The following is a 27938-nucleotide window of genomic DNA, read 5'->3' on the forward strand; positions in this document are numbered from 1 at the left end:
TGCCTCCTGCACACCCCACACTGGGGATGGAGCCCGAAACCTGGGCCTGTGCCCTGACCGGGAATCGAACCCTGACCTCCTGGTTCATAGGTCGATGCTCAACCCCTGAGCCACGCCGGCCGGGCCTGGGTATTTTTATATAAATACAACGTGTGTGGGGTGTGTCTGGCTCGTTCACTCAGCATCATGTTTTCAGGCTCCGCCCACGTGGCAGCATGCGTCCACATTTACTGCCTCCAACGCGTGCTGTGGCCGTGGGCGGGCAGTAGCCTCGTACGGTGAGTGGGATGATGACCTGATGGTGAGGACGAGGATGTGGTGCCGGTGCTGATGCGAAAACGATAAAATCAGCCCGGCCGCCGGCTCAGGGGCTGAGCATTGACCTGTGAGCCAGGAGGTCAGGGTTCGATTCCCGGTCAGGGCACAGGCCCGGGTTGCGGGCTCGATTCCCAGTGGGGGGCGTGCACTGCGCGGCCGATCCATGATTCTCTCTTATCATTGATGCTTCTCTTTCTCTCCCTCTCCCTTCCTCTCTGACATCAATAAAAAATGTATTTTAGCCCTGACCGGTTTGGCTCAGTGGATAGAGCCTCGGCCTGCAGACTGAGGGGTCCCAGGTTCGATTCCGGTCAAGGGCCTGTACCTTGGTTGCGGGCACATCCCCAGTAGGGGGTGTGCAGGAGGCAGCTGATCGATGTTTCTCTGTCATCGATGTTTCTAACTCACTATCCCTCTCCCTTCCTCTCTGTAAAAAATCAATAAAATATATTTTTAAAAAAATGTATTTTAAAATATCAAAAATGATAAAATAAAACACAGGCTGGGAGCCGTGCCCTGGTCTAGTGCCTGGAGCGTGGTGGGTGGTGGGAACGTGGAATTGGGATCCCCACGTGGTGATCAGCCCAGGACCCAGCCCTCTGACCCACGTCCCAGCAGAGTCGGCCGCTAGGCACAGACCGGCCCCCCGGGAGCCTTGGGGCCACGGCTCCCGCCACGCTGCCCTCAGGAGACGCTCACCACTCACCTGATTCAACATTTTCACCAGCGACAGCGAGAATTCCACAGGCGCAGGAAGGGAGAGAACCACCTGGAAGACACAACAGGTAAAGTTTCCCTTTTCTTTCTTTTATAAAAAATATCCTTTTATTGCTTTCAGAAAGGAAGGGAGAGGGAGGGAGGTAGAAACATCAGTGATGAGAGAGAATCATGGACCGGCCGCCTCCTGCACGCCCCCCACTGGGATCCAGCCCGCAGCCCGGGCCTGTGCCCTGACCGGGAATCGAACTGTGACCTGGCTCATAGGTTAAGCTGGACCCCGGAGCCTCGCCGGCCAGGCTGGCCTGTGAAAGGGCACCAGGAGGCTGACAGTTCTCTGCAGGGACAGGGGCTCCGGAAAGCAAAGCAAAGACAACCAGGTTCTTCCCTTTTCCCGAGGATGGGACCAGCCGATCACAGACTCGCTAAGTGTGATGGTCCCTGGGCTCCCAGCCCCTCTGCCTCTGGCCTGGACCCCCCAGGCCCCCCAAACAGCACCAGTGGGAGGAGTGAGGGCTCTCAGGGCTGGAGAGGAGCAGCCACACTCACTGCTCCACGTGCGTCCACAGGGGAGCTCGTCTGTGTCCGTCGGAGGCGCTCTCACTGCATCGGCCGAGATGCGGGCTGTCCACCCCCCGAGGCTGGGTCCTAGCGCGCTCGGGGCACCGGGTGCCCGGCTGGCTGTTTTCCCTGCAGGGGCCGCGTGCTCCGGCGGGTGCTGCCCTCGGCTCCCTGGGTGCTGTGGGTGCCGTGGCGACTCAGGGACATTCCGAGAGTTCCTGTTCCGGCCTGGTCTCCGCACAGCTGCCCGCACAGCTGGGCTGCGGGCAGTGCACCTCAGAGCCACCATGGCCACGCACTGGGGCCAGGCACCCCCTCAGCCTCCCTCCTTAGGGGGCGGTTGGGTCACCCCACTTTCCTGTGGTGCCCAACTCCTCACAGCACGGGGCGGCCTGGCAGGTTCTCCAGAACGGCCCCTGCCTCCGGCCTCCTCTGTGAAGCGAGGGGCTGGCCCGGAGGTTCTCGGCCTCTTGGCCCCTCGGCCCCTCCCAGCGCTGTGTCCTGGGGGGTCTAGGTCTACCTCGGGTCAAGATGTGGTTTAATGAAAAGATTTACATAAACATGGGCGAGCTGTGCATCACTGAAAGCCGTGCGGCCGGCTTTGCTGTGTGACCTGGGCACACCCTTACCCGGGGCCAGAGCCTATGCCCCAAAGGGGTGTGCGGTGTGTGTGTTGGGGGTGTGTGTTGCGTGTTGGGTGTGTGTGTATGTGTGTTGCGTGTTGGGTGTGTGTGTTGGGTGTGTGTGTTGGGTGTGAGTGTTGCGTGTTGGGTGTGTGTGTTGTGTGTGTGTGTTGCGTGTTGTGTGTGTTGGGTGTGTGTTGGGTGTGTGTACATGTTGGGTGTGAGTGTTGGGTGTGTGGGGTTCCGTTCCGGCAGAACCTTAACGGAAGGAAGGCTGTCTGCAATGGGCTTCCCACTTTGAAAATGGACGTGACTTTCAAGGAGGAGAAAAGCGGCCGCGGCGCTGGGAGCCTCCGCCCTCACGAGACCTCGGCCCTAAAGCAGAGACACGTAATCCCACCCGTCGCCGAGTTCCGGAAGCCGCGGGTCAGCCTCTCCCTTTGGTTCCCACTCACCACCGCGGCCACGATCGCGGAGGACCATCTAATCTGGGGACGAGGCGCGAGAGGCGGGGCCTGACAGGACGGCACAGCGGCGAGCGGGCCCAGCCCCTCCCAGAAAACCCACCTTGGCCACACGTGCTGCCAAGATCCAAAGAAAAACCTTTTATTTACAATAGAGAACTGTGTTCGAAACATGCATGTTCTTTTCTTATTAAAACGAATCGGCAAACGCAGATGAAGTTACATCCTTAAGGCAAGAGTCCCTGCGCAGCGGAACGTGTTTACGTCAGATCCAAGAGCCACTCGCCCTGGGAACTCGGGGTCAAAGGGCACGGCCAAGGTCAGGCTGTGTCCTTCGCGAGAGACGGGGACCACCTCCCTGATGCGGGAACTCCGAGGTCAACGTGCTCTGAACGATCCCGGAAAAACGCAAACCCACAGCAAGAAATTCCGCCGGTCCCTTCGCGCTGCGGACGGTCCCTTCGCGCTGCGACGACCACGTCCCGGGCCGAGAGAGGGAACGGCCGTGCGGACGCAGCGGCGGGAGCGCCTGTCCCGGGCCTGGGAGCACAGCAGGGTGCCGACGGGCATATTGCACGCAACGGTCCAAACGTTTGGTTCAAAGTTAGCTTTTCCCCATTTTGGCAATCAGTTCATCGCAAATCTTGGTGAGTTCTTCGATCTCTTTATTCTGCAAGTGGAGACGGAAAATAAAAAGGTTGCTGAAACCTCTCGGTTGTTTGAAGTCAAGCCAAGCAGAATGGTCATCAGATTAAAAAAAAAAAAGTTTTTATTGGTTTCAGAGAGGAAGGGAGAGGGAGAGAGAGAAACATCAATGATGAGAGAGAATCATTGGTCGGCTGCCTCCTGCACACCCCACACTGGGGATGGAGCCCGCAACCACCCGGGCCTGTGCCCTGACCGGAAATTCAACCTCGACCTCCTGGTTCACGGGTCAACGCTCAACCCCTGAGCCACGCCGGCCGGGCGGTCATTGGATTTTAAGAGACCTTCCGACCTCTTGGTCCCCCTGAGAAATGAGTGAGAGCCCAGTTTTCTACATCCCGGCTCTAGCTGTGTGGCCTTGGGCAAAAGACACACCCTCTCTGAGCCTGGTGACCCCGGTTCCCTCTCTAAGAGGTGGATGACGACGACGTCTCCCTTTCCGAGAACTAAATGAGGCTGAAAACGGACAGTTGCTCAACCCAGTGACCCCGGGGTCCGGCCGGCCGGCCCGCTAGAGGCCACGCCCCCGGCCCGTCACCTTCTGCTCCAGCGTCCTCTCCAGGGCGTCCACCCGCAGCTGCTCCTTCCGCAGGCTGGCCTGGTAGGCGGCCTGCTCCTGCTGGGCCTTGCCCCGGACCTGGGCGATCTCAGCGTTGGCCCTGCGGGGTGGGGGCACTCAGGACGACCGCCCTCCCCCGTTTCGGCCGCCCCCTCCCTCCTCCCAACCAGGCGGGGGGACCGTCTGGCTCCAGCTCCCACCTACAAAGGCCCAGCACGGGGCCCACGAGACACCCCGTCCCGACCCCGCTGTCCGAAGCCGAGGGGCTTTGGCGGGCGCCCCGGACGCACCCTTTGCTTCTCACAGCCCACGCTGGGCTGTGCTGAGCGACGCCCCCCGACCCGGCCCGCGTCGGGCCCCCGTTACCTGTCCAGCTTCTCCTCCGCGTGCACCTTCAGGGCCTGGTACCTCTGCTCCTCCTTCTTCACGCGGGACAGGTACTCCTGGGCGCACTTCTTCAGCACCTCTTCATTCTGCCGCGAGAGAGCCGACGCTCAGCCGCTGAGCCACGCCGGCTGGGCGGGCATGGCGTTTTAAGGGGCAGGAGGTCCTTCAGGCCTGTGGGTTCCCGAGAAATGACTGGGAGCCAGAATAATCTATCTACGTCCCGGCTCTGGCTGTGTGACCTCGGGCAAGTGACACACCCTCTCTGAGCCTGGTTCCATCTCGAGCCCACGGAGGAAATGCCGCTGGGAACCCCAGGAACTCTGACGAGGGCGTAACTCAGACGGCCAATCCGACTCCCCCACCCCCACCCGCCCTCCCCGATCGCGCACGCACCTTGCGGAAGCCCTCCAGCACCTCCTTCATCTTCTCGTATCTCCGGAAGAGGTCGGCCAGGGACTTCTCCACGGAGTTCAGGTCGGCCAGGGCCTGCTCCTTCTCCAGCACCAGCTGCTGCACCGTCTGGTGGGAGACCGACTTCTCCCGCTGCTCGTCCTCTGGCGGGATAGAGGCAGGAAGCCATGGGGCCCACGGGACCGGGCCTGGTGTCGGCGCCAAGGCCGCAGCCTCACCAGCGGGCAGCTCCGACTCGGCGAGACCCCGTTCTGAGCCCCCGGACTCTCCAGGAACCAACCCCAGGGCCCTGCCTCCGGGGCAGTATCACACGGGGGGGGCGGGGGGGTGTTGGCCGCTGTTCTTTGCGCTGATGGGGGAAGTCTACGAGGAGACGCCAGTGGTCCCAACGGCCCCACCGGTAAGAGAGACACCATCCCCACTGAGCGGTGTGTTGGGCAAGAGTGACGGGTCCGCAGTCCGGGCTGGGGGGCGGGGGGGAGGGGGGGCCCTCCTGAGTGTGGTCACGATACAGAGACGGCCCGGCCGGCGGGGCTCAGGGGCTGAGCCTCAACCTATGACCCAGGAGGTCAGGGCTCGATTCCCGCCAGGGCACAGGCCCGGGTTGTGGGCTCCCTCCCCAGTGGGGGGCGTGCAGGAGGCGGCCGATCCGTGATGCTCTCTCATCATCGATGTTTCTCTCTCTCCTCGTCCCCCTTCCTCTCTGACATCGATACAGACGTATTTTCAGAGATAAAGAGACGAAGGTCGCTTCCCTGAAAGCCTCTCAGGGAGCTACTCCCGTCAGAACGAGTCTCGGTTATGCACCTAAGGCCGTGGGGGGGGGGGAGAACTGGCATCTGTCTGTGGCACGTCCCGGGGGGGGGGGGGGCACACCGGGGGACCCCAGGCACGGAAGGTGCCGATGTCCCCTCTGGCCCGGCCTCGGGGCGCCCACCCCGCGGGGCAGTGAAGAGCCGCGGAGTTGGGGCCCCCGGGCCCCTGGGCGCCGCTAGTTCCCGCTGTGACCCCGGCCGGGCCCCAGCCTCGGTCTCAGCCTCCTTCCGGGAGAGGGGATCGCTTCCCTCCGGCCCGGGGATGACTAAACCAGACACGCACGAGGCCTCCGACCCCGAGAACCCGCTCAGGGCCCGACGGCATCACCGCCCCGGCACCAGCGCCATGTCGGGGGCCGGGACCCAGGAAGGGGAGCGAACACGTAGCCGGAACAGAGCCGCCAGCGACCTGCTCCGACGCGGAGACGCAGGGAAAGGCGTTTCCCGAGTCGCCAGCAGCCGCGTGCTTCTCACTCTTTGAGTTCAGTGGCCTCAAAGCCGGGGTCCCCGCGCCCCGTCCAGCACCCGTGCCGGCTGCTGTGAGGCGTGTGGACACCGCACGGGCCTTGTGTGGGGAGCTTATCACACCGGGGCCCAGATTTCCAGGTTCCCTCCCCCCACCCGCCCCTCGTAAAAGCAGAACCTTCGGCTCAGGGAGACCCAGGCGGCGGGAACGCCCCCCCTCTTGTCCTACAAGTGCCGCGCCCACTCCTCAGATCAGAAAACCAGCCCCCAACCCGGGACTCCGCCCCCAACCCCGTCCCCCGGAGACCGTCTGGCTTTTTCCAGGCAAAACGCGGTGAAACCGGGGGGCGCGGGGACACGCAGCCAACACGCAGAAGCGAAAGGAGCGAACGCGGGAACGCGGGCACGGGGTGCAGGGGCGTCCCGTCGGGGAAGCGCGTACTCACCGGGCTTGCCTGTGCGGTTTGCAAGCAAAGGGCAGAAGCAACAGAAAACGGAAGCAAAACATGGTCAGGGCGGTTAGAAAAGCAACCCCGAGAGCACCCCAAGGCAGGCGAGGCGGCTCCTCCCGCCCTGAACCCCGGCCCCCACCCCGAGCCCGGCACCCCTGTGGGAGCACACGGCGGGGACAGCAGGATGGAGGGACCAATGGGGGTTGGGGGATGTGCAGCCCCCGGGACCGTTAAACTGGGGCCAGCGTGGGGCGGGGAGGGGCGGGGTTGTATGGGAGCTGGTTTAACTCAGGACGCGACTCTGCTCTCTGGACCCACTGCCCCCCCAGGAGCAGTGCTGGTCAGGTGAGCGCAAGCGAGGAGACAACATGGAACCAGATGCCACCGTGGGTGTGGGCTCCCCCCGCGGGGAGACGCGTGGCCGGCCGGAGCCTCAGCCCTCCGTCCTCGTCTCCTGCCAGCACACGGGGGCCGGGGGTCCAGGGCCCCGGTCAGTGGCCTGGGGCAGAGGGACACGGGACCGCACAGACGGCCGCCTCCCTGAGACGGGACACCAGCTCTGGAAGGTGAGGGGCGAAGGGGGCTGTCCATGGAGGAGCGAGGACAGGCGTGAGGAAGGGACACGGCGAGACCCACCCCCCACGATGCTGCCCAGGAGGACGCGGGGGCTCGCGTGGTGGGTGCCGCCTGTGCAGCGAAGGGCTAACGGTTCGATTCCCGGCCAGGGCACAGCTGGGCGCGCAGGAGGCGGCCGGCCCATGATTCTCTCTCGTCAGTGATGTTTCTCTCTCTCCCTCTCTTCTCTCTCTTTAAATCAATTTAAAAACAACCAACAGCTAAGCAATAAAAGATGGCTGAGCGGCCTCCCCCCCAGCTCAACACTGGCCTCCACGTCACCCCAAGAGCAGAAGAAGGCGTGACCCGTGGGGCCTAGAGCCGCCTTCCCATCCCCATCGGGGCCGGAGGCTGTGCCCAGCGGCCGGGCACCGGGAGGCGTGAACCCTCACCGGCCCGTTCACCAGCGGTTTCAGTGCCGAGGCCTGTGCTTTATCCCATCCACACGGATTCGTAAATTCTCCCTCCAGTCGCATAAACAGGCTTCATCTGATAGAAAGCGGGCACCGCGGGCAGAGCCTAGAAATACCCACAAGGCCCCTCCCCCAGTCCCCCCCCCCCCCGCCGCCCCCCGCCGCCAGCTGCCGGAGAAACGGCCTTTCCTACAATAAACCCAAACTACAGCTCCTTCGACCGGAACGCGCTCCGTCAGCCTGGCCATCGCCCCAGCTCCTGACGGTGCCTCCGGGGAGGCGCGGGCTGCGGCGTGAATGACACCCAGACGCTGAGGGAGAGGTCAGAGTCCGCGTGGACAGGGACGGTGGTGCGCGGGGAGCGGGGAGCAGGTCACTCCACGTCCGCAGGAGGAAATGACTTTTACGTTTTGTTACTCTTCACCTAAGGATATTTTTCGATTGATTTTGTAAGAGAGTGAAGGGAGGAGGAGAGACAGAGAAACATCGATGTGAGAGACACATCCATTGGTGGCCTCCCGCACGTGCCCCGACCGGGGCTGGGGATCGAGCTGCAACTGAGGTCTGTGCCCTTGACCGGGAATCAAACCCAAGACCCTTCGGTGGGGGGGGGGAGCGGACACTGTAACCACTGAACCACCGGCCAGGGTGGGAAAGATTTTTTTAAAAACTGGTAACATGGACCTAAGCCAATAAATAAATAAACAAACAAAAAAAAACCCCTAGAGAAGTGACCATTTGTATAGACCAGAGGTCCTCAAACTTTTTAAACGGGGCCAGTTCACTGTCCCTCAGACCATTAGAGGGCCGGACTATAGTTTAAAAAAAAAATGAACAAATTCCTATGCACACTGCACATACCTTATTTTGAAGTAAAAAAAAAAAAAAAAAATGGGAACAAATACAATATTTGTATTTGCATGTGGCCCGCGGGCCGTTGTTTGAGGACCCCTGGTCTAGACACTGGGCTTGGAGCTTCTGCAGACCTCCCCTCGTTAAGGAAGACAGAGACCAGCCGGGTGCAGCTCACACCGGGGCCTGGCTCCTCGCAGGCCAAAGCTGCCCACGGCGCTGGCTGCCGGGAGGCCGTGCTGGGACGCCCTGGGGGCGCGGCCGTGCCCGGCGAGAGAGAAAGTGTTGGTCAGATACCAGGCGCCCACATCAGGAGGGAAGCCACGGGCAGGCGGCCACAGCTCCCCCAGCCTGGCCAGGCTCCGGGTGAGGCCGAGGGGCAGGTGAAGCTAAGCGACCTCGGGGTTTAGACTGGATTCCTCATCTCTCCCAAGAGCAAAAGCCCAAACATCCCAGGAACCAACCCGAATCCCTTCCCCAGGAGGTGGGCCGTCGGGCCGGTCCCGCGATGGCCATCGAGGGGACGCCACGGCCCCCACGGGCCTGCGTAAGGGTGAGGGGCCTCCGGCAGGTGTGTCCAGGAGGCCCCAGGCCCTCGGCCGGGGCAGAGCCAGGGATGCCCGACTGAGGGGCCCAGGGGAGCCCCCGGGCAGGACACCCACCTATCATCTGCGCGATGGTCTTCTCGTACTCGGCCACGATCTTCCTGCGAGAGAAGTGGACACGCGTCGGCACCGTGACAACAGCACAGAACGGGTTTTATTTCACACGGGGCCGCGTGCTGGACATCGGCAGCCGGACCGAGGGCCGGAGGACACGTCTGGGCTCACCCGTCTTGGGCCACCTCCAACCGCTGCCCTCGCCTTACACACCCACGGGCTCTTTTCCTCGTGCCTGAGGCTGCTCACACCACGCCCTGGGCAAAGCCTCCCAGGTCTCCCCACCCCCCACTGAGAAGAACCTAAAGGCCACACCTTCAGCCTGGCCCCCAGGGCCTCACCCGCCTGCCCGGCCCCTCCCCCATCTGACCGCCTTCCACGCCAGCTCACCGCCCAGCGGCCCGGTGAGAACAGAAGGCTTCCTGGGGCTTCCTCACCCCCGTGCCTCGCTGTGCTGTGCGTTTCCCTTCCTCCTCCCACCTCCCAGCCTCTCTGTTCCCCCAGGCCCAGGCTGAACGCCGCCGCCTCCAGCAGCCCTCCCTGGTTTCTCCTCGGAACGCCAGCCGTTTTGTCTGACTCTGTCCCGGACACGCTAAGTCACACGGTGCAAGGGGCCGCCCACTCCGCAGATCGCTGGCACGTTTGCCGTGAGAAATGGAAAGTGCTTGGAAGGATTCCCCCAGACACGGTGCGGGCGGCTGCCCGCGGGGCGTGGAGCTGGAGGCCGCGAGGGGGGAGGAGAGCTCTCATTGTGCGCGTGGGATCCCACCGGTCACCTCCTGCCCGTGCTACTCCAATCCAAGTGAGACAGGGCACACACGGTGGACTGTGAACCTGGGACGGGGAGGGCCCGGTCCGGGGGCCGCCACTGACCTCATCTCCATGACCTCGCGCCGGCTCTCCTCGTACTTCTCCTTCCACTCGGAGACCTCTCTCTCCTTGGCGAGGACCTAGCACCGGAGAGAAGAGGTTGGAACGTTGGGCCGCCGCGAGGGCGTTCAGACCCGAGCAGCTCCCAGACGGGACAGGACCCAGCGAATCACCGTGGAATGAAAATGTCCTACGTCAGGTAACTGTCTCCCGAGTCCCCGGAGCACGAGGCAGGAGGAGGCCAGACACCGGCCTTCACCACGCCCACTGGGAGCAACCGGAAGGCGGTGCTTTTCGTTATAAATCACACGACCATAAAGGCTCGTTAACTGCGTGGAACCGGCCAGCGTGGCTCAGGGGTTGAGCGTCGACCTGGGAACTGGGAGGTCAGGGTTCGATTCCTGGTCAGGGCACAGCCCGGGTTGTGGGCTTGATCCCTGGGGGGGGGCCTGCAGGAGGCAGCCGGTCCGTGATTCTCTCTCATCATGGATGTGTCTCTCCCTCTCCCTTCCTCTCTGACATCAATAAAAATCTATTTGAAAAACAAGAGAAACAATCGCATCAAGAAGATCAAAACCCACAGTCTGCGCCCCCTGTGCCTGCAGCGGTCACAGGGGAAAGTCGGGGTCCAGAGGCGGGCGTGGGCACGTGTGTTTACTGACACGGGGCGGACGCAGGGCCCCAGCCTGGCCTGGCCCGCCGGCCGCCGCGTACCTCTGCCCGGGCGACCTGCAGCGCGGCGTCCAGGTCCGGCGGCTGGAACAGGAGGCCGGGGGCCTTCTCCGCCTCCGCCGCCCCGATGCGGGAGTACAGGGCTGACTTGGAGATGGAGGCATCGGCTGGGTGAGCGGCTTCTCTCTGCGGGTGGTTTTTAATTAAAAAAAGAAAAAAGCTCACGTCAGTCCTGGGACAGGGTTGCATTCATCCGTCACGAAGGGCCCGTTGTGTGGTTTCGAAACAGAGAACGTCCCGCGGGTGAGAAGGCGCTAAGGCTAATGGCAGGGGGTGCAGGCACAATTGATGGAGACAGCCTTGGGCACCTGCATGGGCAAAGGGGCTGGCGGAGGCCTCCGGGCTCCGGGCTCCGGGCTCCGGGCTCCCGGCTCCCGGCTCCCGGCCCGGAGCCGAGCGGGTCTGGCGGCAGCTATCTCGGCCTTTTATCAGACGCCAGGACCTAGGCCCAGTGAGGGAGACCCGAGGGCCTCCGCCAGCAGCTCCGCTTCCCTAAAACCTGGCGGACCGACGCTGCCCCCCAGCCCACGCCTGCCGAGTCTGAATGAAGGCAGATCTGAGTGTTTTTTATCGTCGCCCGCGGGTATTTTTCCATTGACTTTCAGAGAGTGGAAGAGAGAGGGAGAGACAGACACATCGATGTGAGAGACACATCAGTTGGTTGCATCCTGCCCGTGCCCCGACCAGGGCCTGGGCCGGGGAGGAGCCTGTAACGGAGAAACATGCCCTTGACCGGAATCGAACCCGGGACCCTTGGGTCCGCAGGCCGACGCGCTATCCACTGAGCACACCGGCCAGGGCCGATCTGGTCATCTCTGTCCACGTTTCGCTTGGAGGAGCATTTGTTTAGCGCCATTTGGAAGCGTGTGACCCTGAAGGCCCGGGTGGCTGTCCACCTGGGCCGCCCTCCACGGGCGGGTTTCTGGGCGTGGTGGGAGCGATGTTGCCTTGAGTCCGTGTGCCAGCGGGAAAAGTGGCCCATGGCAACACCCACGCTGGCTGAGGAGACCCTCGAGGGGGGACGTGACTCCCCGCCCACCCCTGACCCCGGGCCGACTGCAGACGAGTCACCAGCCTGCGGCCACGGGGGGCTGTGGCCCCTCTCCCTCCCTTTTCACACAACAATCAGCCATTCCCCACACGTGAAATGCGGTGTTAGGAGCACGTCCCAGCAGCGCAGCCAGGGGTCAGTCCAGCATCACTGCACACGGCACACCCAGCCACCCCCCACTCTCCGTCCCATCCATGAACCCCCACTCCCCGGGGTCCGACAGGCATCGGCCGTGCACGGCGTCGGCCTGGGGATTTAGGGAAGAAACTGAGCGGAGAACAGGCCACCTCAGTGCCGGTGCCAGTGCCGGTGCCGAGGAGGACAGATTCCGGAAGGGCACAGAGAATGTAATGTAAATAAGTAAATGGCAGCAGAGAAGATGACAGAACCAGCAGCCACCAGAAAGGGGGCGCCCCTGCAGGGCCGGAGCAGTTTCCCCGGTCCAGGCACAGGCCTGGGACACGGGCGGAGTTTATGGAGAGGAGCGAAGATCGGGGCAGGCCCCCGAGTGGTGCACATGCAGGCGGGGGCCCGACGGTGAGGGGTCCCCGCAGGGAGCCCGCTGCTTCCCTTCCTCTGCCCCTGCCTGGCCTTGAGTGTCTGGGATGCAAATGACAACTGCAGGTCAGAGAGGGGAGCGCAGTCCCCGGCCCCCCGGCCCCAGGGACACGCTCCACCTCAAACGGGACAGGGGCCGCCCGAGCTTCCCCAGCGAGGCCCCAGCGAGGCCCCAGCGAGGCCACTGCCGGGCTTGGTCCAGAGCACAAGTTAAAGCCCCGGAGCCGGCCGGCCCGGAGCAGGGCCAGCGGGCGGGCAGACATCCCCTCGCGGTGGGCGACCTCTGAGTCTGAAGGTGGCAGGGCCCATGTGTCCTAAGAGAAACTCTCAGAAACCAAAGAGAAAATGACACCAACACCCAGTGACTGCGTTTACGGGTGAAGTTCACGGACTAAACGGTTCCTGTCACTTCAAAGTTTTCTTCTTCTTCTTGACGTCAGAGAGGAAGGGAGAGGGAGCGAGAGACAGAAACATCAACGATGAGAGAGCGTCACGGATGGGCTGCCTCCTGCACGACCCACGCTGGGGATGGGGCCTGCAACCTGGGCGTGTGCCCTGGCTGGACTAGAACCCTGATCTCCTGGTTCATAGGTTGGTGTTCAACCCCTGAGCCACGCCGGCCAGGCTGTTCCTATCACTTTTGAAGTAAAAGAAGGTGTTCTTTGAAAAAAACAACAAAAAACACACACACACACACAAAAACTAGAATAAGAAAATTGCAAAACAGAAAAACCATTTGATACCATCTTACTCATCCCGGTCCTTCCAAAGTGGAAAAAACTTGGGGACCTGAGAGATTTGGTAAAGGTTCCCCAGACTGAATCCCAGTCTGGCCCCAGGTCCACCCGCGCTCCGCGGTGCAGGAGAAATGAATGAGAACGAACCCTGTCCCACTGGGCGGAAACCAGGCATGGCCACCGGTGACCGTGGCAGGGATCAATGGTCGGGAAGCTGCCCCAAGTCCTTTGTGAAACATCCCATATAATAAAAGGCCAACATGCAAATCAACTGACGGCAGAACCGGTTGCTATGATGTGCACTGACCACCAGGGGGCAGGTGTTCAAGGCAGGAGGAGCGCCGCTCAGCCAGAAGCCAGGCTCACGCCGGCGAGCGCAGCAGTGGTGGTGGTGGGAGCCTCTCCCGCCTCTGCGGCAGTGCTAAGGATGTCCGACTGACAGCTTAGGCCCATCAGCCAGCTACCCCCCGAGGGCTCCCAGGCCGGGCTGAGGGACCCCCACAAGAGCACACATTTCATGCACCAGGCTCTAGTGACCGAACAAAGGCTGCTCCCTCCAGCGACGCAGCAGCTCGTCCTCGGGCCGCCTGGGGTGTCCATAAGGGACAGAGGAGCCCAGACCCCATGTGAATTACGACCCGAGTGTCTGCCTGGTAATGAAATTCTCCCCCCCACCCCCCACTGTGGCCCAAAGAGGCAGGCCGGCCGGCCCTCCAGCTACCGGTCAACGCAAGTTAAAGACGTCCGTGGGGTGGCATTTTCTCAATCACAATCGGAACACGTGGCCGGAGAACAGACGTGACCGACGGGAAGTCAGCTGCTGGCCGACGTCTGTCCTCCGCCATCTCCCAGCGGCCTCAGAGGAAGGAGGCGGGGGTACCAGGCGCCCTGAACGCTCGCTGCCTGATCCAAACTACTGAGTAGGACATCCCCAACTCGCCTCACACTTCGGGACAGGAACAGGCCGCACTGGCAGTGGCCCAGCCTTCAGCCGCTGCCCAAGGAGATCGAGAAACAAATCTCCTGGGGAAGGCAACCCTCGCCGCGTCGATTCCTGAGGATTCCGTTTCCATGGAAATCAGACCCAAGTGCATGGCTGGCCGCAAGGACAAGGGCACGCTACACCCATACCCTGTCCCTGCCCTGGGTCCCTACCCGCCCGTCTGGACACCCAGTGCGCCCACCTTCCTTCATTGAGGGGTCCCTGCCCCCCTCGCCCCCGGCTCCAGGGAAACCACGTGTGGGGTTGAGGGCAGGGGCAGCCGCCGAGCCCCTGATCCTGCACTAAGGACGAGAGACAGACACCACTGGCCCCTCTGCCCTGGGACCGGCTACTGGGGATGGACGGGCAGGGCTCCCCCGGGTCCCCCTCGGGCTGTTCGTGCCTGGACCACCTGCTGAGGAGCTGCTGCGAGCAAGCGTCTGACCAGGCAGCAGAAGCAAAGGGGAGGGCCAGCGAACAGCAGCAGCGTTCACATCCTGCACACCTACTGTGCGCCGGGCACAGCCGGCTCTCCACACATCACCTGCAATCCTCACAGCAACCGGCGAACTCGCTGCGTTAGCCTCGCCTCACAGAGGCAGAAACTGAGGCTCAGGGGGTCTTTCTCACCACGTCGGTCAGAGCGACCGGGCACGCTGGGTCCGGCCCTGGTCCCACACACCAGGACCCCTGGCTGCCCAGCTCGGGGTGGGCCAGGCCTCACAGGGCCACACGCCGTCTCACGCGTCATCAGCAACTCGGAAGCCAGGCAGACCACCTCTGCATGCCCCGCCAGTATCACTCAGACTCCGGAGCAGGCTCCCTCCCACAGAGTCGGGCCTCAGACACGCGCTCGGGATGCGTTCGCGCACGCGTTAGGCATTTCGCTTCCTAGAAGAGCCTACTTCGCCAAACATCAGCCATGCCGGCCCGGCGGAGGGTTAGCACGGAAGCGCTCGGACCACACACCATTCTCCAGGCAGGCGGGCGCGCGGCCGCACCGGTACCTTGGCGTCCTGGCGGCTGCGGGCAGCCAGCGCGATCTGCCGGGCCAGCTTCAGCGCCTCGATCCGCATGATGGCAAACTCTAGCTCCTCCTGCCAGGGGGGGTGGGGTGAGCCAAGGGAAAGGTGCCCGACTGGGGGGACGCGGGGGGGAGCACGGGGAGCATGACGGGTGCTGGGGGAGTACACACCGGCTTCCTTTCACGTCAGCCCCGCAGAATCATGAAACTGTTTAATTTCCTTTTTTTAAAGATTATTATTACTTAAATATATATATATATATATATATATATATATATATATATATATATATATATATATGTTTTTTATTGACGTCAGAGAGAAAGGGAGAGGGAGACAGAGAGAAACATCAACCATCGTGGAGAATCACGATTCAGCCGCCTCCTGCACGCCCCGACTGGGGATGGAGCCCGCAACCCGGGCCTGTGCCCCGACCGGGAATGGAGCCCTGACCTCCTGGTTCACAGGTCGATGCTCAGTCACTGAGCCACACCGGCCGGGCTCCTATTTTTTTAAATCTCCCTAAGTATCATGCACACAACCATAAATAATTTTTTAAACAAAAATCAGCATTTTCGCTGTCCTGTTTCCTCTGGTTTCTTTCCTTTTGGTTCGTCTCATGTGACGTTGGCTAACAGCGCCCTCGAGTGGATGGCATCCGCCAGCGCTGCTCACAGCCTCTCTCCTTTGGGTCTAAAGGACTGGAATGAAGTTGTCAGATTTAAAGCACAGAGGAGGCCACTGTCTGGGCCCAGATGTTCTCTCTCCGGGACCGAGCCTCGCGCCTGTGCACTGCGCGGCCCCGCGGCGACCTCACACCCTTGGTTCCGGGACTCGATCACCAGCCGCTCCGGGCTTTCAAAGCTTCTGAAAAGAACGGCCCGGCTTCCAAGCGGAAACGCACACGGCCGGTTCCCTGCGCCATCGCACATCGCGCATCGCACATCGCGCATCGCGCAGCAGCGGCGTCTGGGTACCAGCCACACTCAGCCCCGCGGGGGGCGCTCCCCGAAGGTCCCGCGAGGGCTACCCACCTGCAGTTTCTGCGCAAACACCGGGGGGTTCTTTTCCGCTAAGTCGGGTTCCAGGTAGTCAAGCGCGCTGCAGAGCGAGGCCGGGTCGGCCAGCCTGCTGAGCAGGGCGTCCGCGGAGGCAAAGGCGCCCTCCGGAGCTGCCTGGAGGCCGCGGAGCCGGACAGCAGAGAGAGAGAGACGGAGAGAGAGGGAGAGACAGAGGAGAGAGCGTGACCCCGATGCCCAGAGAGGACCTCGCACCCACGGGGGACACTTCTGCCTTAAGGTTGCAGAGAGCGTCAGCCAGCGGCCGACACTGCCCTTTCCTCCGGGCTGAGCCCCCGACGGACAATGGGCATCTGGAGAGCGGCCGGCCCAGCCCCACCCCGAAAGCAGCCTTAGCCCCCGCCCCCCGCCCCTCACCCGCCTTCACTCCCTAACTGGCCCGTGGGAGGGAAGTAACCGTTTCTTATTTGAAAAGCTCGGTGGGCGGGAGATAAGCCACACGATGGGTTTTCCAAGCGTCAGTCACGGAGAAAGCCCCTCCGTGTGAATATCAGAGGAAGGGAGGTTTGGGGAAAGATCATTTTCTAAGCGACGGAAAGATGACTTCACACGGGAAATGCATCTCCCGGTCGATCAGAAAGGCCTCAGCTCAGTCACACCCAGGCTCTCTGCTCTGTCGTATTTTCCAACGGACAGACACGTAGTAGGTGCTCAGCAAACACTCAGTGTGTGCGACACCCGGTCTGCTACACGGAACGGAAAACCAGCTGACCGATGGCCGCAAACCCCAGGGGATGGCTAGGAGGGAGGTGACAGCAGTGAAATAAAACTCCCCTCGGACGCTCCATTTAAATGTGCGAGGGGTGGGCGGGGAGAGGCTCAGCTCGGCCCCTCTGCCCTGAGGGAAGAGGTCACTCCTGGCCTATGGACAGGAGGGTCCCTCCCAGGAGGGTCCCCGCCCGCCCTGCCCGCCCGCCCTCTGAGCAGCAGCTACAGACTGAGAGACGCAGGACAACCCCAACGCAGCTGCCCAGCCCTAAGGAGCTCGAGGTGGGAGGTCGCTAGCCCTGAAGGCAGTAAAGCCGGTGGGTGAACAGAGCGCCTTGCATCACGGGGCGGCCTCCCAGGCTGGCTTCTGGGGTGCAGGTGAGTGTAGCTCAGAAGCCTGGCCCCCTGGGCGAAAGGGTCCAGCTGGCCCGGCCTCAGCCCCACTTACGATTTCGATCGCCTCGGTGGCGGCGCCCACGGCCCTGGCCTCCAGCTCCTGGGCGGGCTTCTCCGGCACCGGCACCGGCACCGGCACGTGCGGCTCCTGGGCAGGGGCCAGCCCTCGGGGCACCAGATGGGGGACCTTGGCCCCCGCGTTCACCAGGGCTTCGGCCTCCTCGAAGCTCGACCTGAGGAAGCAAAGGGCCCCTTCTGTCTTCTCGTTGCAAACCCCACAGACATCGGCCGGGCTGCCCGCTCAGCCAGCCTCCCCAGGGACCCCGGACGGCCAGGCTGCGCCCAGAGGGGAAGGGGGCGGGTCTTGGCCGCCAGGGGCCTGTGGGCAGGACAGTCTGAGGGGGGCTCAGCCCACGCCGGGGCCTGCTGACGGGGGAGGTCGGAGCACCGATGTCCTGGCTCAGAGGCAGGAGCTGTGGCCTGAGCTGGAGGCTGGGCTGTGTCCCCAGGGCCGGCGGTGGGTCCCCGGTCTCCTGCTCTGAGGGGGAGGCAGGGCCTCCGAGAGGGGAGGGGAGGCCGCCTGCAGGTGAGGCACCTGACCCGGCCGTCATGGCACCGTCCCTGCCGGAGTCACACCGCCCCACCCCTAGTGCCGCTCGGGGCAGATTCTGGGTTTCAGGAGGCAAAGCTTCCGTCCCGGCCGCCTGGCCCAGTGGGTTGGGCTCCATCCCATGCACTCGGGTCGCTGGTTTGATTCCCGTCAGGGCCCAGGCCCAGGTTGTGGGCTCCATCCCATGCACTCGGGTCGCTGGTTTGATTCCCGTCAGGGCCCTGGCCCAGTGGGTTGGGCTCCATCCCATGCACTCGGGTCGCTGGTTTGATTCCCGTCAGGGCCCAGGCCCAGGTTGTGGGCTCCATCCCTGGCAGGGGACGTGCAGGAGGCAGCCGATCGACGTCTCACCTTCACATCGACGTTTCCCTTTCCCTTGGGGCGGCCCCATCTCAGAGCGAGGCCCCCTCCACGGCCCAGCCCACGGCCCAGCCCCCGACGGAGCTGGCATTCATATCCACAGGCGTCACACACGTGCGGCAGGGGAGCCTGCGACGCGGGGAGCCCCGCGGTGTGGCCCTCAGATCCCTACGGCCCAGAGTCACCGTGACTCCGCGTGACACAGGAGGGCAGTGACCTGCACGAGGTCCCGCAGCCAGCGAGGGGCGGGGGGGGGGGGCACGGGCTCCGAATGCTGCGGCCGCTGCCCCCACGGGACCATGACAGCGGCCGAGGGAGCACTGGGGGCGCTCGGAGGGGCCCACACCCCCATTAGGGGGCACTGCCTCCACCCCAGGGCAGCAGCAGCAGCAAGCCCGCCGTGCTCCATCCCTGTGGACATGGCGCCGGGAGCGCCCTCTGCCCAGCTGTTCGCACGGGAGGTGCATCGGGAGGCAGAGCCGGCACTGGGGCTCGGGGCTCTGTCGGTCACCCGCCCACGCGGACGGCGGAGACGGCGTACCCGGAACACGGCGTCGGGGACTCGGACAGCCGGGCGGGCGGGGACTTGACCGGGCTCTCCTGCGAGGTGTCGAACATCAGGTACAGCGCCGGCTTCTTCGGGGCGTCGTCGTCCTGTGGGGGCAACGCCGGGTGTCAGCTCGGCCGCCGCTGGCCTGGCCCGTCCCACAGGAGACCTGGCTCAGCGGGAGGAGCCTGCCCTCCCCTCCTCCCCGGAGAGAGGAGCCAACGTGCTGGCTCCGCGAGGGGTCGGGGGTGGGGGGCGGGCAACTGCGTGCAGGTGGGGGCATTTTTAAAAATATACTTTTATGTGTTATTTTAAATATGTATATTTTTATTGATTTCAGAGAGGAAGGGAGAGAGAGAGAGAAACATCAATGATGAGAGAGACTCATGGATCGGCTGCCTCCTGCAGGACCCCCACTGGGGATGGAGCCCGCAACCCGGGCACCCAGGAAGCTGCGGGCACCCGGGAGCTGCGGGCACCCGGGAGCTGCGGGCACCCGGGAGCTGCGGGCACCCAGGAGCTGCGGGCACCCAGGAGCTATGGGCACCCGGGAGCTGCGGGCACCCAGGAGCTGCGGGCACCCAGTGCCCTGGCTCCGAGGTCTGGGTCCCGGGGCGCTGGGACCGGAGGAGGCCCGGCTGTGTTGTCCGGCAGCGCAGCTGGGAAAGCGCCCGCCCGCCCGCCCGCCGGCTGCGGCAGGAGCACTTACGGGCAAGGAGGAGCCGATTTTCTCCATGTACTCGATTTCGTAGGCGTTCCTGTAGTCCAGCTCTGCGGGGAGACAGGGGGGTCAGCGAGGGACAGGGACAGGGACAGGGCAGGGACAGGGCAGGGACAGGGGCAGGGCAGGGACAGGGCGGGGACAGGGCAGGGACAGGGCAGGGACAGGGACAGGGCAGGGACGGGGCTGGAGCAGGAGTATAAACTGTTCAACTAGAGGTTCCAGCCCGGACACCCGTAACCCTCCTGCTCCCCGGGCTCTGCCATGGGCGTCACGGCCAGGCCCCGGGTCTGACAGGACAGACCAAGCTCCGCCCACCAAGCGTCCAGACCCAAGTGGGCGCCCTCCAGGAGCTGGGTTCCTCTGAGTCCCAGGGACCCTCGGCCGTCCCTCCCTGAGAACTCGCTGCAGCCCCAGCCGGGAGCAAGGGGAGGACAGCGAGTCCCCTGCTGTAGGAGCAGCTCTGCAGCCGCCCAGCCGCTGTGCCTCCGGGGCTGCAACACCCACGCTCAGATCCAAAACTTTTTAAAAAACTTGTTCCGTTTAGTTATTTCCGCTTTTGTTTTGTTAATCCTCACCTGAGGGTATTTCCCTACTGGTTTTTAGAAAGAGTGGAAGGAGGGGGAGGCAGAGAGACACACTGATGACTGCCTCTCACATGCGGACAAGGGATGGAGCCTGCAGCTGAAGTAGGAGCCCTGGACCGGAATCGAACCCGGGACCCTTCAGTGCGCAGGCCAATGCTCTGTGAACAGAGCCACCCCGGCCAGGGCCCAAAAAAGACTTTGAAAGTCCAGTTCGGTGGAGAAATGACCTCGTTCGAACTGCTGAGACTTCAGGCTGCAGAGAGAACTCCAGGGGCTCTCGCTGGAGACCGGAGCCATGCAGGCACACCCATCCTGAGCACCGACTGTGTGCCTCCCGCTGTGCTGGGCCCAGCGGACGCCCTGGCAAACGAGGCCCGAAGGACTCTTGGCACAGACGCCGCCACCTGCAGCAGCCAGACGGCTCCCTTCTGCTCGAAAAGGGGCTGGAGGGGACCACGACCGGCTCAGACACCCGCTGGGCAGGAGCGTCAGGGGTGGTGCCTGGAGCCCGAGGCCTCCAGCAGTTTTTACGTAAAAACAGACAAAATAGCAGTTCTGGTTTAGAGCACCCGTTTCTAAATACTGTTGAAGCCAACACTTAAAAACTGACTCCCTAATATGAGCTTTAGAATAAGAGATTCCGGTCGGGCAGGGGTAGCTCAGTGATTGAAAGTCGACCTAGGAACCAGGAGGTCACGGTTCGATTCCTAGTCAGGGCACAGGCCCGGGTTGTGGGCTCGATCCCCAGTGTGGGGCGTGCAGGAGGCAGCCAGTCCATGATTCTCTCTCCTCACTGATGTTTCTACCCCTCTCCCTTCCTCTCTCTAATAAAAAATCAATGATCAAGCCACAACCCGGGGCTGTGCCCTGACTGGGAATCGAACCCTGACCTCCTGGTGCGTAGGTGGACGCTCCGCCCCTGAGCCACGCCGCGGGGTTTCCCGGCCTTTTGTCCCCCGGGCGGGGTCCCCGGGGGGGCTTACCCTCGGAGGGGGAGCTGAACTTGGTCTCGTTGACGAAGGAGGACAGGTCCGAGGGCTGCGGGAAGTCCTGCTTGTCCGCCTCCAGGTCCACCGTCATGCACGCCCACTTCTGGCTGGTGACGGCCAGCTTCTCCTCGTCCGTCGCGTGGACCACGGCCGAGATCACCGGCGGCGTTTCCGGCGTGGCCGCGGGCGTGGGGTCCTGCGAGGGGGAGGGGAGCCGTCCAGTGTCCGCGCCCGCCCCCGCCCGCCCCCGGTCCGGCCCGTGAACGGGGAGGTGGAAATGCCCCGTGTCCCCGGACACAGCTCTCTCTGCCCTTCGTGATAAAGCTCCTTTTCTGGTGGCTCGTCTCGGGGACCAGGGGCTTGGAAAAGTGGGGATGTTTGGTTATCGGGCGTCTCAGTCACTTGAGATGCTCCTGCTCATTCCCTTGGAGGAAAAGGACACTTTTACTTCTCGTCATTTAAGTGCTTTGATGCCTGGGTTGTGCCCACAGTCGCTATGGGCTGGCAATCCTCACACCTGCTGGTGGGGACAGAGAGGGCTCGCGCCTCCATGCCCACAGGGGCCCATTCCCGTCCCCGCAGGCTGTGCAGCTGAGCAGGGGGGCGGGGCCCGGGACGCCAGGGCGGAGCCAGGGCTGGGAGCCAAGTCCAGTCCCAGGCCCATCTCTCTCTCTGCAGCCCCCCGCCCGGGCAGGGGTTGGCCGGCTCCTGCACTGGCTCCGATGGGGGGGGTTGTCTTAGGGCAGCGGTTCTCCACCTTCCTAACGCCGCAGCCCTTTCATACAGCGCCTCATGTGGTGGTGACCCCCAACCATGAAATTATTTCGTTGCTACTTCATCACTGTAATGTTGCTACTGTTACGAATCGTCATGTAAATATCTGATGTGCAGGATGTATTTTCATTGTGACAAATGGAACATAATGAAAGCATAGTGATTCATCACAAAAACAATATGTAATTATAGATGTGTTTTCAGATGGTCTTAGGCGACCCCTGTGAAAGGGTCGTTCGACCCCCAAAGGGGTCGCGACCCACAGGTTGAGAACCGCTGTTTCAGGACCTGAAGGGCCTGGCACACCCACCGGAGGGAGGACAACCTTCCCTCGTCTGGTCTGTGACGGGGAGAAGACGTGTGGGTACTGGGTGGCGGTGCGAGTGAGCAGGAGCTGGGCCGCGGGCGAGGAGCCGGCTTTCTTTACCTCCCACTTGACGTGGGTTACAAACTCCAGTGCTCCTGCCCGGCCGGCGTGGCTCAGTGGTGAGCGTCGACCTAGGAACCAGGAGGTCAGGGTTCGGTTCCTGGTCAGGGCACAGGCCCGGGTTGCGGGCTGGATCCGCAGTGGGGGGCGTGCGGGAGGCAGCCGGTCCGTGATCCTCTCTCACCACTGATGCTTCTCTCTCTCTCCCTCCCTTCCTCTCCCTCTGAAATCCATAAAATAAGTAAAAATTCCAGTGCTCCTCACACACGCTCAGGTGCCTCCCTGTGTGTCCATTTACCCCCACGACTCCCTGGGTGTGGTATTCACACACATTCTCAGCTAACGAACGGGAGACGGACGGGAGGTCCCCGAGGGGCCTCTAGCGCAGCGGTCGCCGGCCGGTGGTCCGAGGACCACTAGTGACCCGTGAGGTCCGCAAGCCTGGCGACCGCTGGCTAGAGGCACCCCCACATCTCCCTGAACATCTTCCATCTCGGGGCACATCCCGACCCCCCCCAGGGAGGGCAGCCGAACGGTGTCTTGCTGTGGAGGAGGCGGGGAGGGTGCCGGGGACGCGGCCGCGTGGGCGGAGACGGGATAAACCCCCACCAGCCCCCATCCCGGGCGGGCGGCTCACGCAGACACGTCCGGGGACGTCGTACCTGAGAGGGTGGGTCCGAGAGAGGGGACCGCTTCGGCGACTTTTTCACCCTAAACGTGTCACTGAAAACAGAATGGGAAATGTGAACACAACCGGGTCCAGAACGTTCCGGAACAGAGCCGACCGAAGCCACCGCCTCTGCTGTGTCTGCCGGGCCCCTGCCGCCACGCCGCCCACGCCGCCCAGGCCGGGGCTCGCTCTGCGCCTCCAGCAGGTGTGACTGCGGCTGCGAGGTTCAGGAAGCTGGACCCCAGAGGGCACTGGGGGGCTGCCCCGATGCCCCGACTCCCCCTGAAGAGCACATCGGGGCGCGCACGTCCGCGTCCTGGGGTCCACCCGGGTGTCTGAGCCCAGTGCCCGGGAGATGCAGGCTCCTGGCCAGTGACGGGGCAGCTCACGCCGGGCAGGTCGGCCGTCACTGAACGGACCTGCCGGGGTTTTCAGAGAGGAGGCCTGAGCTGGGGGGCCGGCCTGTGCTGGGGGGCAGGTCTGGGTTTGTGGGGGAGGCCTGAGCTGGAGGGGAGGCCTGTGCTGGGGGGCAGGTCTGGGTTTGTGGGGGAGGCCTGAGCTGGAGGGGAGGCCTGAGCTGGGGGGCAGGTCTGGGTTTGGGGGGGAGGCCTGGGTTTTTCCTAACTACGGGGAACAGACAAGATTCTGGGCGCTCCTCCTCTCTCTCCTTCACACGAGTAACGAGGCAGCGGGGGGTGGGGGCATCAGAGGAGACTCCTGAGGGGTCAGAGGTTAGCACAGACGGGTCCCCGCCATCCCCTGGGAGGTCAGGGGTCCTTCCCAAGGTCAGAAAGGAGGCTCCTCCACCTGCAGACTGGCCCCGCCTCCTGGCCAGACCAGGGTTGGGGGTAGGGGAGCCCCCATCCTTAGATCCCACTCCCCTCCCGTCAACCAGTGGGCAGAACCCGGCACCCAGTTCCTCCCTGTGTCTCGCAAGTAACGCCCCACGGCGGCACCCGCTCATGGGAGACACTCGCATGGTCACTGGCAGATCGATGCCTGGCACAGCGCACACTGTGACCGCAGCCTGAAGCGTGCCGCTGTCCATGCACATAATCACGTGGACTTCTATCTTAAAGTTGCTCAGTCGCTCTAAGGTCCTGCTCTCCCTGGGGCGGCAGAGCCTGAGGACTCAGCCCTCTGGGGGCCGCACGCGCCTGGGACGGGCCAGGCCCCCTGTGGGGACAGGGAGGCGGAGAAGGTGCTGGCCTGGGCCCCTGGGAGCCGCCCACACGACCCTCCCGGCCGGGGAGGCAAAGCAGCAGGGGTCCCCCGCCCCCCCCCGCCCCCCGCAGACCATGACCCCAGGCGGCATGCTGACCCCGGCCGCCCCGAGCAGCGGCAGCGACTCGCTCGGCCCTGGGCCTCCCCTCGGAGCCGACCGCTTTCAGGGGCTCCGCACGCCCCGATGTGGAAACAGCCCAAACATTCCCGCCTCCGTGTCCGCGGGACAAGCCGCCGCCGCCGCTGCCGGGGTCGGCCGGGATGCGACCTCCACGCGAAGCCACAGAACTCAGGGAGCAATGGCCGCGATCAACTTAAAACGCGAGAATGAGATGAGTTTACAAAGCGCAGGCCTCCCTCCGCCGAAGACACCCACAGCGAGGGAACGAGTCCATTCCCCACGCGCGGGCCGGCGCTGGGGCCAGACCCCACGGGGACACTGACCCCACGGAACAGAGAGACAGCCTCTGCCCGCCCCCCCCCCCACGTAAAACACGAACACGTGAAGCAGCAGCCGTGGTGAAAGCGAACGGGCGTGAGATGGACACGGACAGGCGGGCGCAGCGCGGGGGAGGCGGGCGAGACGGTACTTACAACAGAGAACACACAGACATCACGTCTTCCACCATCCTGAGACAGGGAGGCAGAGAGACAGACAGAGGCCCTGACACACAGCAGCCTGCGGCCGTCCGCGGGGTCCGCGGGAGGGGGGCGCTTTCCAGAGAGGGCCCCCGAGGACCCTCCCGTGCTGGTTCCGATGACCCCATAGAGGGCTGCGGCCAGGGGCCTGGTCCCAGGGCACCCCCGCCACCAGCCCTGGAGCAGGACGGCTCGGGGGCTTGGCACCCCGGACACCGGAGCTCTGAGGATGGAGCAGGGAGGAGGGGGCGCCTGAGGAGGAGGGGGCGCCTGAGGAGGAGGGGGTGCCCACAGGATGGCTCTTGAACCAAAGATGACAGAACGAGTCTGCAGCCTGAGATTTCAGGCTCCTCTTGTTTGGGGCTTAGAGCTTCTGCCCTGGCTGGTGTGGCTCAGTGGGTAGAGCGTCGGCCTGTGGACTGAAGGGTCCCGGGTTCGATTCCAGCCAAGGGCACGCACCTCAGTTGCAGGCTCGATCCCCGGCCCCGGTCTGGGCGCGTGCAGGAGGCAACCAATCGACGTGTCTCTCTCACATCAAAGTTTCTCTGTCTCTCCCCCTCCTTGCCACTCTCTAAAAATCAATGAAAAAATACCCTCGTGTGAGGATGACAAATGAATAACGAAGCTTCCCACACAGATTCTACGGCGTGTCCAGCAGAAGCCTGTTGGGGTAACCGATCTAAGAGTCCTGCTGGGGGGACCGGGATTGCCCCCCGCCCCCCTCCCCCGCACCAGCAGGAGCAGGGGGACCCCAGGCCAGGGGCCCGAGAGCCCAGACGGGAGGCCCAGGGCGCCACCTTGATCGAGGAGCAAGGCCCGCCCCCAGCACGCGGCGCAGGCCCACGGCCTCGATGAGGGGCTTGGAACGCGTGCTCGAGGCTGGACGTGCCGGTCACCTGCCTGCAGGTGTGGGCGGCCCACAGACCCCACAGCCTCCAGGACCGAGCGGAAGGCGGCTTTGCCCGCTCAGGCCCCGAACTCCTCTGGGCCTGCAGGCCTGCGGCCTCTCGTCTGCAAATGCTGCCCCGAGAGCGGGGTGCAGACACACAGGCATTTCCCACGGGTGCAGGGGGCGGGGCAGGGAGGGCCGGGCCCCGGCTCAGCGTGCTGGCCTCCTGGACTGATCTCGTTCACGGGCAGATACCACGAACGTTAACAGTATTTTAAGGGCATATTCCCTAGCTTCCGGCCACTCCAGAAACCAACCACAGCTCACGGGTCAAATGGAAAAGACCAACAGGGAGTGGCTGCCAGGTCTCCCCTGGACGGTCCCCTTTCTGTGGGACCCCAACAGCCCCCGGGGCTGGAAGTGAAGCTTTAAGACACTGACTTACTCAGGCAACCAACCGAGGACTCTGTGCCCGCCTGGCTGAGCGTCGACCTAGGAACCAGGAGGTCGGGGTTCGATTCCCGGTCAGGGCACAGGCCCGGGTCGTGGGCTCCATCCCGTGTGGGGCACGCAGGAGGCAGCCGGTCCATGATTCTCTCTCATCCTGGATGTTTCTCTCTCAAATCAATAAAAAATATATTTTTTTTTAAAAAAAGATCGAGGACTCTGGACGCTCGGCCCAAAGGGTACATGGGTGGGGAAATGTCTGGTCACACGCCGGGCGCCGTTGTGTTAGATGTGGGAGGGTGAGGGCACCCGCAGGTGACTGAGCCCGCAGCCGCCGCCCGCCGCCCGCCCGCCCGCCCTGCACTTACGTCTTCAGTGGCGTCTTCTTCTTCTTGGCCGGCTTGCTCAGCCCGTCCCCGTCCACGCTGTGGGCGTCGGGGGAGCCGACGGGGATCTCAAAGGAGGCTGGGGACTTAGACGGCGAGCTGGGGGCTGGACAGGGGTCGGCGGGCTCGCCGCAGGCGTCGGGGGCGAAGCCGTAGGACGGCGGGGGCAGTTTGGGGGACTCCTGCATTTTCGAGGTGGAAGAGAAAGGGTTGAAATTGGGGTCGTCCCACTTGTCGATGTCGAAGGTGTAGGAGCCTTTGGCGACAGGGATGTCACTGGGCTCCGCGGGGGACCGGGGGGGCGAGGCCGGGGTGCTGTCCAGCTTCTCGGGGCCTTTCTTCACCTTCGGCCTCCGGAGGGGCATTTTGGCGCCTGGCTTTTTGCCCAGCTTCTTGGGGGCAGGGGCGGTGTCCTGTGTGCTGTCCCGGCTGCCCTTGTCCTCCGAATAGTCGAACTCCAGCCTCACTGAGAGCCCTCTGGCCGGGGGGCCCTCGGGGCCCCCACTCTCTGCTGGGGTCACCCCCACTGCCTCTGGGGCCGGGGCAGGGGGCACCGCTTTCCTGCCAACAGGGGGTGAGTTCTGCACTCTGCCCCCTGCAGGGGGGACGGCCCCGTCTGTGCCCACGGAGTCCACGGGGCCGGCGGCCTTGGGCACGGCGGCGGGTTCCAGGGGCGCCTCCTCGGTGGGGGCGGGCCCGGGCGCTTCCCGGGGGGCCGACTCCGTGTCTGTCTCGGGGGCACCGTTCTCCTCGCCGGGCCCGGGGCTCTCCTCGGCCGGCGCCGGCGGAGTCTCTCGCACGGGGGGCGCTTCCGGGGGCTTCTTGGGGGGCTGCTTCTTCTTCAGGGAAGGCGGCCTCGGCTTCTTCGTCCGCTTGAGGGAACCAGAGTCGCTGCCCGGACCCAGGCTGCTCGCTTCGGGGGCCGGGGCCGCGGCCTCGGCGTCGCCGGCGCAGGAAGCACCATCGAGGTCGCCGGCCTGCAGGCTGAGGGAGCGGGGCAGCGCGGCCCTGGCGGGGGCCCCGGCGTCGGGGGACCCCGTCCGCGCGTCCGAGGGCCGAGGCTCCGAGGGCCGGGGGTGGCCGACCAGCTCGATGCTGTCGAAGTCCAGGTTGTAGGCCCCGCTGCTGGCTATGGGCTTGTCCTCGTCGAAGACGGCGGAGCAGGAGTGGGCGGGCGGGCGGAGCGGGCTGCCTTCCGCGGGGGCGCCGCCCGGGCCATCGGGGCCGGGGGCCGGCTCGGCGCCGCCTGAGGACACAGACAGAGCAGCACCTGAGGACGCGACACGCGGGAACACTCCCACCTCCCGCCCCGAGCGCCCACGGCAGGGCCTCCGGCCTGGCCCCCCGGGGGCACAGCTCCTGCCCTCGGACTGGCTCCGCGCCCGCCGGGCCCTCCTCCGTCAGCAGGAGACGGGCAGGTGACGGGACAGCCCGGAACACTCACTCAGCCCAACGTTCCCCGGGGGCCCAGCCGGGACCGGGCGCCGTGCCGGCTGCCGGGGACTCGACCAGGA

General features: G+C 64.0%; 1 protein-coding gene across 10 annotated transcripts in view; it reads right to left on the minus strand.

The window, feature by feature from the left end:
* Positions 1-2804: 2804 nt before the first annotated feature.
* The window catches only part of TACC2 (transforming acidic coiled-coil containing protein 2), an 83165-nt gene continuing 58031 nt past the window's right edge, over positions 2805-27938 (minus strand). For 7 of the 10 annotated variants that reach the window (XM_059661825.1, XM_059661824.1, XM_059661821.1 and 4 more), the window contains 15 exons: positions 26407-27670; positions 22832-22892; positions 20963-21164; positions 19381-19442; positions 18666-18778; positions 17207-17387; positions 16006-16146; positions 14954-15043; positions 10601-10744; positions 9890-9966; positions 9020-9063; positions 4728-4888; positions 4314-4420; positions 3927-4047; positions 2805-3353 (listed from right to left, as the gene is read on the minus strand). In XM_059661825.1, the coding sequence (XP_059517808.1) occupies positions 3288-3353; positions 3927-4047; positions 4314-4420; positions 4728-4888; positions 9020-9063; positions 9890-9966; positions 10601-10744; positions 14954-15043; positions 16006-16146; positions 17207-17387; positions 18666-18778; positions 19381-19442; positions 20963-21164; positions 22832-22892; positions 26407-27670 (2834 nt within the window). In that variant the 3' untranslated portion in view covers positions 2805-3287. Of the gene's footprint in view, positions 3354-3926; positions 4048-4313; positions 4421-4727; positions 4889-9019; positions 9064-9889; positions 9967-10600; positions 10745-14953; positions 15044-16005; positions 16147-17206; positions 17388-18665; positions 18779-19380; positions 19443-20962; positions 21165-22831; positions 22893-26406; positions 27671-27938 lie in introns of those variants that run through there. The other 3 variants (XM_059661817.1, XM_059661819.1, XR_009448295.1) reach the window with 3 other exon arrangements.

This window comes from Myotis daubentonii, chromosome 13 (assembly GCF_963259705.1).
Source record: "Myotis daubentonii chromosome 13, mMyoDau2.1, whole genome shotgun sequence".
Taxonomy (NCBI): Eukaryota; Metazoa; Chordata; class Mammalia; order Chiroptera; family Vespertilionidae; genus Myotis; species Myotis daubentonii.